Source organism: Pantherophis guttatus, chromosome 2 (assembly GCF_059756535.1).
Source record: "Pantherophis guttatus breed Tessera chromosome 2, ASM5975653v1, whole genome shotgun sequence".
NCBI lineage: Eukaryota > Metazoa > Chordata > Lepidosauria > Squamata > Colubridae > Pantherophis > Pantherophis guttatus.
Window position 1 is genome coordinate 242,691,953 of NC_142064.1, and position 16,576 is coordinate 242,708,528.

The 16,576-nt window shown below is 38.1% G+C and overlaps 1 protein-coding gene across 3 annotated transcripts in view; it reads left to right on the top strand.

Annotated features, from left to right (window-relative positions):
• The window catches only part of ADAMTS9 (ADAM metallopeptidase with thrombospondin type 1 motif 9), a 166,358-nt gene that overhangs the window by 41,109 nt on the left and 108,673 nt on the right, over positions 1–16,576 (top strand). For all 3 annotated transcript variants that reach the window (XR_004595225.3, XM_034440640.3, XM_034440641.3), the window contains exons 12-13: positions 5,604–5,749; positions 16,395–16,576. Coding sequence is in view for 2 of the 3 variants with exons in the window: in XM_034440640.3 (XP_034296531.2) it covers positions 5,604–5,749; positions 16,395–16,576 (328 nt within the window). In the remaining variant the exon portion in view is untranslated. The remainder of the gene's footprint in view (positions 1–5,603; positions 5,750–16,394) is intronic.

Here is a 16,576-nt window from a genome sequence, read left to right on the forward strand (position 1 = left end):
TGATGTCACTCATGTCAGGGGCTTCTATGGTGGCCTGAGCACTCTGCCAGTGAAAACGGGCTCCTGAGCTCCATTTTTGGCTGCAACAGCTTCCTGCAACCCTCTACCAGTGAAAACAGAACTCGGGAGGGCCACCCATGACCCTCTCAAGCTCCATTTTCGACTGTGACTCCTCTGCCAGCGAAAATGGAGTTCGAGAGGGCCACTGCGGCACTCCCAAGCTTCGTTTTTGCTGGAAGAGGCACCGCGGGCCAGTCCTTTGCTGTTTTCAGGGTGGCCCCACGGGCCAGATCTAAGCACCCCGTGGATCACTAAATGGGCACAGCCAAGAGAATAGATCAGCCAGTCTCAGTAAATAAACTGCATAAAGAGAATAAGAGCTGTTATTAAATTGCAAAATATTTTTAAAATTATTATTGCAATGCAAGCTATAAATTTTCTGGATTTATCTTGCCCAGTCATCTGAATTACACACTTGGCCTTATTTATTTATTTTTATAAAACAAGAGAAAGACTGAAAGCTTCTGGTTCTGTTTTGTGACCAAATTGCAGTTACCTGTGATATCTGAACTCAGAAATCCATTGTCTCTTTAAATTTTGTTATTAGAAAAATGATTTGATAATGTGACTTACCTTAGCATTTGTATTAAACGTGTATAAAATGAAAAACAACCAACCAACCAATGGTTTGACATGAAGTATTCATCAAAGTAGATCTGTATCCTCAAAATCCTAATAATGATTAATTGATTAATATGATTAATGATTATGATTCTTGGTACAACATCAAATGGCCTGATTATCATGCAAAATACTGCCTGCTTTAAATAAAGTGTTTAGAAGTGTAAATATAAAATGTGCCTGAATTTAAAATGCAGCATGTATGTGCATGTAGAATACATACTTGTTTCCTCATCTACTATAGAAACAATAGAAGTTTCATTTTTGCCAACTTGACTTTAGTAAAATTCACTCATGAGAATACCACTTCAGAATAAAAGGACAGTGGACTGTTCTGAGGACAATATAGCTAGAAACTGCCAATGAAATAGATTCCATTTCTTTAAAAAGGTATAGTACTATTTCTGAGATTAGAGACAGGAAGAGTCACATACATTTTTCAAGGAAAGCAGTGTTACAACATTTTGTCTTAACCATACAGGTAGTCCTTGGCTTGCAACTGTTCATTTAGTGACCATTCAAAGTTGCAATGGCACTGAGCCCTTTTCATACTTCTGACCATTACAGCAATCCCCATGGGTCATGTGCAGGGGTGATTCTACTTACCTTTACTACCAGTTCTTCTGCATGCGCAGAAGCGTTTTGATGACATCGGGATCAGTGGGCGGAGCTCCGCTGGTTTTACTACCGGTTCCATAGAACTGGTGCGAACCGGGGGCAACCCACCACTGGTCACGTGATCAAAATTCAGCCGCTTGGCAACTGACTCATATTTACAACAGTTGCAGTGTCCCAGGGTCATGTGATCACCTTTTGTGACCTTCTGACAAGCAAAATCCATGGGGAAGCCAGATGCACTTACCAACCGTGTTACTAATTAACAACGGTGGTGATTCACTCAACAATTGTGGCAAGGAAGGTCATAAAATGGCCTTAACAAATGTTTCACTTAGCAACAGAAATTTTGGCTCAATTGTCATAAGTTGAGGATTCCTGTATATTCAAGGAATATTAACAACATGTTGTTAGAGCGTATTTTTGTAGGAGCAAGTTTAAAAAAAAAAGAACATTTTTATAATTTATGTCCAGAAATCTCAATTCAGTGCTAATTTATTTTAATTGTATTGGCATTGTTATTTTTGTTCTGTTTCTTTTCATGTACACTGAGTGCTTCTGAACTGGAGACAAATTCCTATAATGTTTAATCATATTTGGCCAAGTAAAGCAGTCAATTCAATTCAAATTCAATTCAATTTATATAATTAATGCTCAAAAGGTTTCTAAGGCGATCATAGAAGACACAGTAATGATGTCCCTGCAACAATAAAACTGCATACAGGATAGATCTTGGGCTTTCTGTTAAATGGTGCACAGTTCTGTGTTTACAATATAAAAATGCCCCTACTTTAAAAGCCATTCATTCATCCATCCCTGGACTGAATCGGGTTTTAATGGGAATTTTAGTTTTTATTGTTGAATTTTAATTGGACGTCTTGTTGTTTATTGCTGTGAGCCGCCCTGAGTCCTTGTTGAGAAATTGCGGCATATAAGTCTGATAATAAATAAATAAATTTTTGAAAACCATTCTCTCTGTTCCACACTTAACTTTAAATGCCTTTGGTTGGCTCTCTTGGATTAGCCTGAGATTTTGCTATCTCAGGTTTTGGCTGAAAAGAAATCCTTTGGGGTGAGTCTCAGGCTCTGGTTCACTTCATTCTACTGAATAGGTTTTCCTCCTCTCTAAAGAAGCAAATGGATTCTGATCTAACATATTGTTGCATCTTACTGCAGGCAATATGATCTCTTGGCCCAGACCAGGGATCTGCAGCCTGTGGTTCTGGAGCCACGTGTGGCTCTTTCATCTCTCTGCTGTGGCTCCCTGTCACTCAAAAGTTGTGTGACAACCGCCAATGTGTGACACCTGCCGGCACGCAATTTATTGAGCTTTCCTACCCATCTTTTTTTTTCGGAGTTCAAAATGTTTTTGTGGCATGCAGAAATAAAATTGTTTTTTCTCTGTAGCAGTTCATTGATTACATAAATGGAACACACTGTAGTTTTTTTATACATAGCATAAAGGTAAAAAACGATATATGCAGTGTTATCTTCATTTTAGATGTCAAAAGGTTTTTGTGGCTCCCAGTATTTTCTTTTCTGTGAGAAACAGGTCCAAATGGCTCTTTGAGTGTTTAAGTTTGCCGACCTCTGGCCCAGACAATGCCTTAATTGGACTCAGAGGATTTGGGATTTAGAAGCAGAAAATGAGAGTGCCAAAATAATCCGCTATTATATGTAATTTGAGGTGCTCCATGGATAATTCCTTGCTACTTCTAAAACATCCTGAATATCTCACATAGGAGACTTTTTACCTTGACTTAAATTGGTGTGATGCCTAGTATGGAGACTTTGGGCAAATATATTAGTCTCCCATACAATAAATCATATGTGCTTCTGCTCAGATACAGAAGTAGAATCAGTAATTGCTACACTGCATGTTATATCACCCTTGCCATCTTATAAACCCTTTGCCCATCCCATGTGCTGAACCCATCTAAGAGGTAACATTTCAGTCAAGATATCCTGTTAAGAATATATACAAATACCAAAAACTTGTGCTTTCCATTATTTCTGTATTTCTGTTTTTTAACTGAAGAGACTACAAATTTTGGTTTAGGATAATGTGACAACAACAATAATAATTAGTGAATTATTCATAGATTTATGTTACTTCCTTTGTCAACATGGGTAGAGCCATATTTTTGACACTTGGATTTCTTTTTCCCATTTGTGGTGCCATCACAATTTTTTTAAAGTTCTGCTCTTTGTTTCTGCCATTTAAATTTAATTGTCCCTTCTGCTGTCACATAAACATATGATATTGGATCATCATAAAATATGGTCTGTCTATTAAAATCTAGGCTACCAGTTTTCTCTCTGTGATTTTTGTAAATCAAAACTTAATTTCCTCTGACATCTTGACATGATATATTTATGTATGAAGGAAACTTTGAGATATTATAAAAGCTCGATCTTATCCATGAAATACACAGGTGGTGGGGAGAATTTTTACATAAACACTGTATCTTAAGAAAATCTTTGAGCTATTTTATGCGTAGCTTTTTATTCTTTTCATATTCAGTTACTGTACAATGACTACAATGCAGCATCAGCTAATACATTTGCAGTTGAAAAATATGGCAGTGAAAATCATTAAAAGTCTTTGTCTGTTGCAAATATTCAAATGCTAGTGCCATTGAATTATCTATCATTATTAATTACATTGAGAAACACAAGTATTTCCAGAGTGATGGAATGTTTTCCTAATTTCAATTGTTCAAAGTAATTTCAATTTTCTATTATATTTATTGTCTACTAGCCTGGATATCTCTGAGGAAATGCAGGGAAAAAACCACTCTAGCTTTTTAAAAATTTATTTTATTGCATATGTTTATTTATAAATTGCTTTTTGTAGTACATTTAAAAACCACAAGAATAAAGAATAAAAAGTAGTGTTGTAGTAAGACAGCAAGGTAATAGATTGACATAATTTTGGATACTAATGAAAATTAATGTATGTCATTCAGAATAAAACTATCTCTCTCAATTCATTTGAGAGCAAGGAAGGCTTATCTTTAGGGAAACATTTTACAAGTATAACCATAATGAGTCATGGTGGCACAGTGGTTAGAGTGCAGTACTGCAGGCTACTTCTGCTGACTGCCGGCTGCCTGCAATTTGGCAGTTCAAATCTCACCAGTCTCAAGGTTGGCTCAGCCTTCCATCCTACCGAGGTGGCTAATATAAGGACCCAGATTGTTGGGGAAAATATGCTGACTCTGTAAACCACTTAGAGAGAGCTGTAAAGCACTGTAAAGCAGTATATAAATCTAAGTGCTCTTGCTATAACAACCTGCTAACCCTCAAGATAGTCCAGACAAGAAACATGACAATAAATCCAGCTCTATCTTTATTGGAAGGCTACATTTAACAGAATCTTGCAAGTCTGAAAGTACCCTCTCGCTCTCACTTTTACTCACCCAGAAACTAGGAAAGGTCCCTTCTGAAACAGCTTTGCCACCTCTTCTCCTTCAGACTCAAATTTCATTTATTGTTTATGTTTAGGCTGCCACTCTTCTTGTTCCCCAAGGTCATTCCCACAGCCATTACAAAATTAGAGAAAGATTTATTTCAAAAAGATTGTAATGTGTGTGTGAAGAAGAGAATATCTGTTGTATTTTAAGAGGAAGTGATACGCTACAGGTGGTCTTTGACTTACAACTACAGTTGAGGCCAGAATTTTGGTTGTAAATTGTTGCAGACATAAGTCACCATGTGCCTGCACTCAGTTTTACAACTGTTTATATTATGGTCATTATGGTCATGGTTGTAAGTCTGAATCCAGCTTTTCCAATGGGTGTTTTTTTGCCAGAAAATGGTTTTTAAAAGTTGCAAAATGCAGTTATATGACAAGTTGTAAATCTGAGCACCCAAAATGCAATCATGTGACTGCTGGAGGGCTACAGTAGTCATAACTTCAAGGATGGTTTATAAATAACATTTTAGAGTTTGTACTAACTTGAAACAGTTGTAAATTGAGGACTGCCTAAGGTAAAATTGTTTGTACTTGTTATGATGGTAAGAAGTCACTACTTCATATTTTTATTTTCTTTTTCTTTCCTATATCCTTACTTTTCTTTCTTTTCTGTTGTCTCCTTATTTTTCCCTTTTTTCTTTCTTTTTTGCACCATCTACTTTTTCCTTTTATTCTACTTTTTTTAGTTTTCTTATTAGCTTTTACTGCTGCAGTTATGACTTTTAATAAAATTACTATTAAAAATACTGTAATATGATAGAATGAAGCCAAATTGTACAATAAAATAATCTTGTTAACCTCTTTCTCTGGTCTCCTGTCTGGAATTTAGCATTGCAAGTATGGCCACTGTGTTCCCAAAGAGCGAGAAGTACCTATGACAGACGGGGCTTGGGGCGCATGGAGCCCCTTCGGAGCTTGCTCACGAACATGTGGTGGGGGAATTAAAAATGCCATTCGAGAATGCAACAGGCCTGAGTAAGTACAAAACGTTAAATATTGCAACTCTCTCAACGCTTTAAGGTAGGAATCCTGTTTTAATAAACCCATTATGAATGGACAGCAACCTGTGTTTGCAACATAGCAAGTATGTTTCTTCTTTCTACATGTGTAGAATCTGGAAGAACTAACTTTATTGAACAACTGCATCCCTATTTGAAGCATTGAGAATAAACTAAGTTCAAGCCAGGATGAATTGTTGAGTTAAGGGGACTACTAACTTCTTGAGGTTTACTCAAGTACCCTTAAATCAGCAATTCATCCTGGCTTGAATTTAGTTTATTCCCAATGATACTACATTCAAATATCACATGAAGTTATCTCTTTCTGACTTGTGATTCAGTCATCTGAAGGGGGAGTGAAGCTGCTGTGAATAGGCCATATGCATCAGAAAGTTGCTTGTTCGCATGATGGTTTATGACAGGATTCCTGGCTTTTTTAAAAAATGTGGAAGCAGCCTGTTAGATGACAAAAGTAATGAGGAAGCTATAACATATAATGAACACTCTTCTCTGAAAACCCCAAATGTATCTTGATAATAAAAGATGCTGCCTCACAAAATATGCAGGTTTTTCACAGAACAGTAGGGGGTAACACTCTTTGTGAAACCCATTTTTTAGAGAGGATTGCCGGATGGCTCTTCTGAATTTAGTTCAGTGCAGTGATACATTTTATTTTAATTTGGAGTGTTTTATCGTGGCTGAGTTTGTTTTTATGCTGTTGCTAATTTACAGTGTTGAATATTTTAGCATGTTTTGAAATAGCGTCATCTGCTTTAGAATTTTATTGAGGGACAGGATATAAATTCTTATAATAGATAACTAGATTAAAAGACAAATAAATAAGAACACTGTATGAAAGATATTTTGGTAAAATGGATCAAGATATCACGAATGATTCATGTAAATGGGATATGAAGATGATGAACAGATGGCACACATGCATACATATAGTATATGACAAACAGATGGCACACATGCATACATATAGTGTACATACTGGGGACAGCTGTAATCCAGTGAAGGGTTTCAACATGCATTCAATGAAACACATGTTTTATTGCATAGGTTGGTCTATGTATAGATCTGTATTTAGTTTGGAAATTGCCCTAAATTGGGACTAAATCTGAAGTGTGTTTATGAAGATTGAACCCCCGAGACCAGATTTCATTAGTTCAAATGAAACTGGGACTTAGTCCAGAATTGCTCCAGCAAAGCTGTGATTTGCATTGGGGAAAAAAACAGTCAATTCAGATATTTTTCTTAGAAGTACGGCTAGAATGGAAAATGGGAAATTTATCTTCCCTATCTGATGCAGTCTTGATACTACTTCATCTTCTTCGTGTGCCATATCCATCATCGGATGTTGGCGATCCTATTTTTATCAACACAAAAAAGTGCTGCTGAGTTTTGTCCAAACCAGTCCCTTAGATTTTGAAGCCATATACATCAGGGGTGGGTTCTAAACATTTTTACTACGGGTTCTGTGGGCGTGGCTTATTTTGTGGGCATGGCTTGATGGTCATGTGACAAGTCTTTAGGATTTAGCAGAGGTACTGGTCTACCAAGCTTTTAACTGCTTGCAGAGCTGTACTGGTCTACTCATTTGTTTTTGGAGGCACTGGTCTACCCATTTATTTTTGCAGGCATTGGTCTACTCTTTTGTTTTTGGAGGCACTGGTTTACCCATTTATTTTTGCAGGCACCGGTCTACTCATTTGTTTTTGGAGGCACTGGTCTACCACCACACTGCCTTTTAACACTGATCAGCTGTAGGGCGGCCCTTTGAAGCCCCATGGCAAGAGTTTAAACAGTTTTTTTCCTTATAGCCCATCAGCTGGGACTCAGGAGGCAGCAATAGATTGGGGGTGGGGGTGGGGTGGGGCCAAATAAAAGGTAAGAAAAACGCGGAGGGGGGCAGGGGGGCGGGGGGGCAGAACCGGTTCGGTGACCTCATATCGTCACCGCTACCGGCTTGGCAGAACTGGGCCGAACCAGGAGGAACCCACCACTGATACACATATACTTATTTCAGTTTTTTTATTTTATTTTATTTATTTATCTAACGTATATAACTACATATCTCACAAACAAGTGACTTTGGGTGGTATACTGCAAAACTAAATTTGAACAGAATAGAATACTTTATTTGGCCAAGTGTGACTAGACACACAAGGAATTTGTCTCTGGTTCAGAAGTTCTCAGTACATGCAAAACAACAGAATAATAATCATAATCATGATACCAATGAGAGGAGGTGGTAGAAAAGTGAGAAGGATAATAATAATACAGCCATACCACGTGGGTAAATATACTTAGGTATAAGACAGTACTGTGGGAATTAGCTGTTCAGCAGAGTGATGGCTTGAGGGGAAAAAACTGTCTCTGTATCTAGTTGTTTTGGCATGTAAATAATACCCTGTAGCAGCATCCGAGAAGAGGAGTTGAAACATTTTACGCCAGGAGAGATCTGTAGATATTTTCTCAGCCCTCCTTCTTACCCAGGCAATATACAGGCGGGTTAGTTGCATTTGTTTTTTCTGCAGTCCTAACTATCTGTTGAAGTCTGTACCTGTCCTGTTTGATTGCTGTACCAAACTAATCTTTTATTTTATGTATACTGAGAGCGTATGCACCAAGACAAATTCCTTGTGTGTCCAATCATACTTGGCCAATAAAAATTCTATTCTATTCTATTCTATTCTATTCTATTCTATTCTATTCTATTCTATTCTATTCTAAACAGTTATCAAAGTACAAATGACAGACGCAATAATTCCTCTGTAGAACTTTATCAACAGCTCCTGGGTTGGAAGAATAAATATTTAAAATCATTATCATTAACAAATATTAAGAACATTTTAATTTAGCATTAATCTTAACTCATAAAATAATGCTAATGCTCAAGTATTTTTTGCAAGTGTCTTTTTTCATTTATAGTTGTAGGCTGTCATCACATCACCAACTCTTTGAAGGCCTTTCCAAAGAATAATCTCCTGTAAAGAGTAATCAACTGCTATGATTAGGAATTATTCCATTTTATACTGAGAACTGGAGGCAAACCTTATCGTACAACCATATTTGGGACCAGACGTTCTGTTGCTAAGCAAGGCGGTTGTTAAGTGATCTTCACTCAATTTTACTACATTTTTGCCACAGCTGTTGAGTGAATCATGCGATTGTCAAGCCTCCCCCATTGACTTTGCTTGTGAAAATCGTCTGGGAAGGTCACAAATAGTGATCACATGACCCCTGGATACTGCAAATAAATACATGCCAATTGCCAAGTGCCTGCATTTTGATCACATGGCAATGGGGATGCTTCAGTGGTCCTAAGTGTGAGGACCAGTTGTAAGTTACTTTTTAATGCTATTGCAACTTTTGAACAGTTGCTAAGAGAATGGTTGAATGCAAATCAACATTTTCAAGACAGAGTATTACAAATCCTCAGCTTTATTCAGTTGCCCCAACTCCACCCCGCAAGGGATTACAGGGTCATTAAATGACCAACAACAACAACTGATGCATCAGATAGAGAAACGGCGGTGGAGTCCTGTACCAGGGCAAGGATTAGACTAGATGACTTCTGGGTTCCTTCCAGCTCTTAGGTTCCACATTAGGTCCTTGGTACCAGGCATGAACAAACACAGAATTTGCAACGGGAATCCATTTTTCGGGAACTCGCAATGTTCTACCAGCTGCTGTTTTGCTAGAAAAAAAGATTTATTTGATTTGGGCACAATCTAATGAATATTCCTCGTTTGTTTAAAAAAATCTGCATATATGAATAATAGTTGGGATGTTGTAAATGTTCATTACCCACAGTGCTCCAGAACAATGTTTCTCAACCTTGGTAACTTTTAGGACAGGTGGACTTCGACTCCCAGAATTGAATCTGGGAATTGAAGTCCACATCACTTAACACAGGCTGACTGAGGAATTCTGGGAACTGAAGTCCATCTGCTTTCAGGGTTTCTAAGGTTGAGAAACACTACTTAGAAGGGTGCAGTTGCAGTTGCACTGCAGTTGCAGTTTTTAAACGTTTGCAAACGATGACGTTATAACACACACAAAGCAAATTGCAAGAGTCTGATTTTTTTTAAAAAAATTGGAGACAATAAATTTTGTTAACTTCAAAAAAAACCCCCAAAAAACGGGAAAATATTACATAGGACTTGTAAATGTGAGCTGCAAACTTGTGGAGGACCATAAGATGTTAGCAAAGAGATGCAGAACCTTTTATTCTTTGCTGCCATTTTGATAGCTGCCGAGATTTTTGCAGTTCATGCTGAGCAACCCTGCATTAAGCCATCAGAATCAAAAAAGCAAATGGCTTTTTTTTTTTTTTTGGTCCTGGCCTAAGAAGCTGTTATAGTTTCTGCAATGTGGGTGAAAAGTGCTTTCCTCCGATGAGCAAAAACCCTAGCGACACCCAGCTCTGCTATTTTCTTGGTCTGAGTTGGAGAATATGGCATACAAGTCTTGCTATGAGGTAAAAAAGAATCACGTAATGTCTGGAGAAAATAAAGTCTTATAAATATTGCTTTAATAATCTGCTTCCATACCATATATAGTAATAGGAACCGGAGTTACTGTTATGATTTGTCATTCTAGAGTACTGACCCACCCGGGCACAAAACATCTCAAGATAGCACCTACATAAGGACTATTCCACTGTTTTACTGCTTACATTTTATTGTTTATGGTGGCTCTGAGTAAGCCCTGATACTTAATATATCAAGGCAAACTTCTTTTAGAGAGTTGTAATCAATTTGCTATATAAGGAGAAATTTAAAGACTCTTTAGATTGTCTTTTCCAAATTGCTCCTTTTAGAACTGTTGGAATTCACCATCATGGTGAATACATATGCAGTTATGAGTTGTTTTGTTTTCTGGTTGGTTCAACCTTCCAGTTGGAGAAGGTTTTCCTAGAATATTGACACCTTTTTGTGCCTGCAAAGCATGACCATGGTTTTGGGGAGAATAAGGATGGCAGTTAATGGTACATTGATGCAGAGAGGCAGAAAAATGTTGGTAGAGGCAAAAACTACAGACTCTTTCTCTGTTTTTGTACCAATCTGCCAGATGTCATGAGAATTCTATCAAAAATTCTATCAAGGGAGTCAAGCTATTCTCCAAAGCACCTGAGGGCAGGACAAGAAGCAATGGGTGGAAATTAATCAAGGAGATAAGCAACTTAGAACTAAGGATAAATTTCCTGACAGTTAGAACAATTAATCAGTGGAACAATTTGCCTCCAGAAGTTGTGAATGCTCCAACACTGGAAGTTTTTAAGAAGATGTTGGATAACCATTTGTCTAAAGTGGTGTAGGTTTCCTGCCTAAGCAGGGGGTTGGACTAGAAGACCTCCAAAGTCCCTTCCAACTCTGTTATTCTATTCTATTCTAAAGTTGGTGTTACATGAGTGTTAATTCACGGTAGGGGAGGGTTGTTTGCAATCAAGACCAGTTTGTACATTGGGAAATACATTTATATTGGGGGAAAGGCTGTAATAAACATGTTAATGATATGGAACAAAATGTCATGATTTTGCTTCATAGTTAAAAGCCTTCAATGTTTTTTTTTTCAAATAATTGTTCATTTTTGGGTATGAAATAAAGCATCCATTCCCAAATACAGGTGTTCAAATGAATAATATTGTTTATAGTGACAGTGGAAACTTATGCCAAAACTAAGAAAAGGATACAGAAAAGAGTGAATTCACGAAGTTCCAAAAATCCCTATGCCTGACAATATAAAACTGATTTCCAATATAATGTACTATTTTTTATGTAATCTGGAAGTGATTCCAGGTTTAATATAGGAAATACCTCTAGGCTATCTCAATAAAACTTAGTGAGCTCTTAGGACTTCACAAATGTTTTAAAATTTCTTTGGGCTCACAGTTAAATATAAGGTTATGAGAATACAGTGTGAAAGGAATCTACTGTGTACCTTTAAAATAGTTTCTCATCTTTGCAACTGCAAAGTTACACTTTGAAACAGATGCATGCTTGGTTAATTAAAAGGAAGCAACAACAGGATTAGGTGACATTGAATTTCAGATATACATGTATAGGATTATATTGCAAGGTTGCAATGTAGAGATACTTTATCTGCTAATAACCTCTATTGAACACATGGGAATTGAGTTTTGAAAAAAAAAACATGAATAAAGGACTAGAATCAACAGCTTGCTTCTCCCCACCCCTTCCTCTCTTCTGGGAGTAGAGATGACAAACTGATGGTTTGTCACATCTTCACTTATCTGCAATCACAATTTGAACGAAGATATGTAACTGGTAAAGCAGCTCATTTCTCAATTCCTCAGCATTTTGATCAAGTTGCTACCCCCTTCTTCATATTATTGTTGTGATGGGTTGCATTAAAATCTGGAGAATTAGTAATAGCCAAAACCTCAGTCATATGGCACATTAACATACATTCTGCTAAAGTCAATATTTTTTGCACATATCTTCATTCAGTGTATAGATGTTAGAGGCAGGGAATAGCATCAAGATAGAGATAGTCCTCTTTTTGGCTTCAGTAGTTAAGTCTTATATATGGCTACCTCCAGCCAAATGTTTGATACTCAAACTTGTCAGTTTTAAGAAAAGAATATAAAAGCACTTGATTGACTCTCTCTAACCACATTAGAACCAGCACCTTATATTGATAACTGTAGAGCTGTTCAATTTTTCAAGACCATAAAATAGACTTTTGCATAATAATCTGTTGGTTAATGATTCATGATGAAACATTAATATGTTTAAAAAGTTGATTTGTAAAGCTCAACTTACAAATCATGATGCAACAGAGGTCTTCTAGGCCTTTTTGAAGTGGGATTAGGTTGAGATCCAGGTTTGCTTGCTTCAAAGAAAAGCAAGATTAAGCCTTAAATTTTCCAAAGTCTCATAACTTTGTCAGAATATTTAGGAGCCAGAAATGGAAAAGAAACCCATTTCAAAGCAGTACGTATTAACCCATTCATCTCAATTGACAGAAAGTTCCATCATAGCACTCTGAAGCTCGTAAATGATAGCTTGGAAGAAAAACCTTGCATTGTACAGTTTATGACTACAGAATATGTATTCATATTATGTTACCTCTGATATTAAAAAAACAATATTATTATATATTACCTCTGATGTTTAAAAAAAACAATATTCTGTGGAGAATAGTATTCCTTTCAGAAATTATTGTAGGTGGCCTTCAAACCTAGTTTCATGTAAATTATACAATCCATTATTGATAAATTAAACAATCCATTATTGTTTACTGTCATCAGATTAGAAAGTGCATGCCATCTTAATGAAAAAGTATCATGTTTAAAAGTCTTAAGGAGTGATTGTTTATGTGTACAAACCTCATAGGTATGTTTGTTTTAGAAATAGATCCCATATAATTATGTGATTTGCTCCAGGCATCACTGTCTTTGGGGAAGTGAGAGGGGCAGAATGAAAATAGCATGGTTTATATACAGTAAATGGGTCTAACATCAGGATGGCTGTGTGTAACAATCGGGCTTGTGTTGTGATGTCACGGCACCAGTGGTGGGCTGGTGCCAGTTCGGACAGGTTCGGGCGAACCAGCAGTTCTGACCAGGCGGTGTCATGTCCTATATAATCACTGGTTTTTCGATGCCGCGTGCATGTGTGGCATCGAAATGCACACGCACACACTCATATTTTCAGTTCTGGGCGAACCGGTTGTTACAGTATGTGATGCCCACCTCTGCACGGCACATATGTAATTTTCCATTGTTTTTCCTCTGGAAGCTTACATAGATAGGTGTGGAATAACCTTTTGAAATTATGATAGCGCTAAATAAACCTGTATCTAACAGTCCAACGTTGCAGTGCCCCTACAACTATGTGATCAAAATTTGGGTGCTTGGCAATGGGTCCACCCTTACGACCATGGGAATACTGCAACTTCGCCTCCCCCAAAGTGTAGAGCAGGAGTCCTCAGCTGCCTAGGAGATTTCTCACAGGCTAGAAGGCCTCGACTGATTGAGCAAGCCCAACCATGTGCAGGCTCCCATCTCCCCTCTGACACTCCCGAAAGGCCTGGACCTTCTCTTTGCCCATCATGCCAGAAGGCACCAGCTGCCTATTCCTAGGTCCATTTATCTTTCCCTTTCCCTATAGCTGCTGACAGGCATGTTCAGTTGATGCGAGGCTCAGCTAGAAAGCTAGCAAAGACATCTTCCTTTGAGAGAAAGAGAGAGGGAGGGAGGGTGGGAGAGAGAGAGAAGGCCTGCATGCCCCTGGGTCTAGCCAGTTGGCAAAGTGGGACAGGGAGAAGACCGGGTCCCTTGACAAAGTGTGTTGTGACCTAGGTTTCCTGAGTCATTAAAACACACAAGTAGTCCAAAAAACCTCTTTTATTGCAACAGCTGTCAATTACGTTCATTCACAGCTGAGTCCCAATTAGTTGCAAAAGTCCTTCGGGAGAAGTCCTTCAGGATAATCACCAACCTTTATCTCCCTTGACACTTTGCCAAAGATCTACTTGGCAAAGCCACATGGATTCCAGAATCAAACAGGGATGCCGACTGGGAACAGAATTAACAACGTTGCTTTCCTGCAAAGTGCCCATGTGCCTTTGCTCCTCTTTTAAGCCTTATGGGAGGGGCCAATCATCTCCAGGCCTTACTCCCAAGTCGTCCCCTTTGTTTTAACTGTTCGTGCCTTCTGACAGTTCTGCACATGCGCGCACTAAGAACAGGCTCCTCCTGTTCCTCTGCCTCTCTGCTGTCCGACTCTGGAGGCTCTGGAGTCCACGCCTCACTCCCAGATGGCCCTGGCCCCATCTCTGCCTCTGATGCAGAGCCGTCATCCGGGTCTTCCCCAGACTCCAGGACTGGCCCATGTTCCTCCCCAGACTCCTCACTGTCCGACTCCGCTGCCAGCTCCGCAGGCTGCTGGGGGACCACAACAGAGAGGGTGGAGGAGGAGGCCGAGATGCTGCTGGGACCTGGCTGGCCAAATCCTTCTGAGCCCCAGTAGGTTTCTGCTTGGAGTTGGGCGCTGGACCTCCCACAACTTCCCCCTTAGGCACCCTTAACAACTGCAATAGGGAGAGCTGGGATTGTGGTCGTTGAGCAAGGCGGACATATGGATGACAAAACAACTTGCAACTAAGTTTATACGGTTGTAAATTGAGGTCTCTCTGTATTATTACATTATTAAGCCTTGAAAAAGAAATGAAATACATCCAATGGAGTATTGCCCTTGAAATATGTTAACATTAAGAAACTGAGCTTTCATATTTTCCTGAGTAAATAATTTCTCCGTAAGTGATGAGAAAGATGTGAAGTACAGCATGCAAGTTAAATATTCAGTCAGGGCATGGATTGGATTGGATTTATTTACATATTGATTTATATCCTGCCTTAATTATGTTTTATCAATAACTCAAGGCACTGAACATATCTAATATTCCTTCCTCTTCCTATTTTCCCCACAACAACCCGGTGAGTAGAAAGAGCTAAGAGAGAGTTATTGGCCCAAAGTCACCCATTCGGCTTTCATGCCTAAGGCAGTACTAGAACTCTCAGACTCCTGGTTTCTAGACCAGCACCTTCACAACTGCACCAGACTGGCCACACACTTGATAATTTTCACCTTATCTATTTTCCTAAGTATTGGAAGGTGTCATTAATGATTCACAATCAGATTCATGCACTCTTTTAAAAAAAATTCTGCCTGAAAATAAAGCCATAGAAAAGAAACCAGTTTTACCTGTCAAACTAAATATAGGGTGTAGCTTCATTGTGTGGCTTTTCATGGGTTTGAAAATTCTCTTGCTTTCGCAGTCCCAGTCAAATAAGAAAATATTGGTTTTTAGTCTTTAGATGGCTGTTCCACATAACTGGGAAATTGCATTTGGTCTCTCTATGTTATATATGTTGAAATTGAAATCAGTTTAATGTCTAAAATGGTTTCTCTTCCTCTCTGAACAAATCATGAAATGTAACCATTTCGGTCCACTGTTTCCTCAGGTGGAGAATAAGTGTGGTTTACAAGTTTTCTCCACTTCCCTTCCCTTTTCTTCCTTTGCACACTTCATCAGCGTATCTAAGGCTAAATGCTAATGCTAACCTAATTTTCTTTTACATTTGAATGTGAGATTTAAGCTCCAATTAAAAGGTTTGATTGTAAACGTTTATCTTGATGTGCAAATTGAAATTATAATTCTTAGTTCAAATTTAAGAGGACCTTCATTATTTAATAAATACATTTCTTTGCTCACTAAAACACACTGGACTGATTTAATTACTTCTAAAGATAATAGTTCATTTATCACTTTCCTTTTCTTTGAATACGATTTCCTTAGTCTTTATAAATATGTTTCGTCACTGTGAGACAACTGATTCCTGATTCACAAGAAGTAGCATCCTAAGATGCAGCATGTATTCCCAGCCTGGTAACTTTCAAAGAAAGCTGTTTAAAAAGGAAACATAAAAGCTAACTTAATCCAGACACAATAAGGTCTTGGTGTAATGGAAAGAAAACAAAACCTGAGAAAAGCATCATGAACTCAAAAATTGAGCTGAATCTAAAAGAATTTGAAAGCTCTTAATATCATTCATAAACATATCTTTTTAAATTTTATTTTAGGCCAAAAAATGGTGGAAAATACTGTGTGGGACGCAGGATGAAATTTAAATCGTGCAACACTGAACCATGTTCTAAACTAAAGAAAGATTTCCGTGATGAACAATGCGCCGTCTTTGATGGGAAGCATTTTAACATTAACGGTCTACCTCCTAATGTGCGCTGGGTTCCTAAGTATAGTGGAA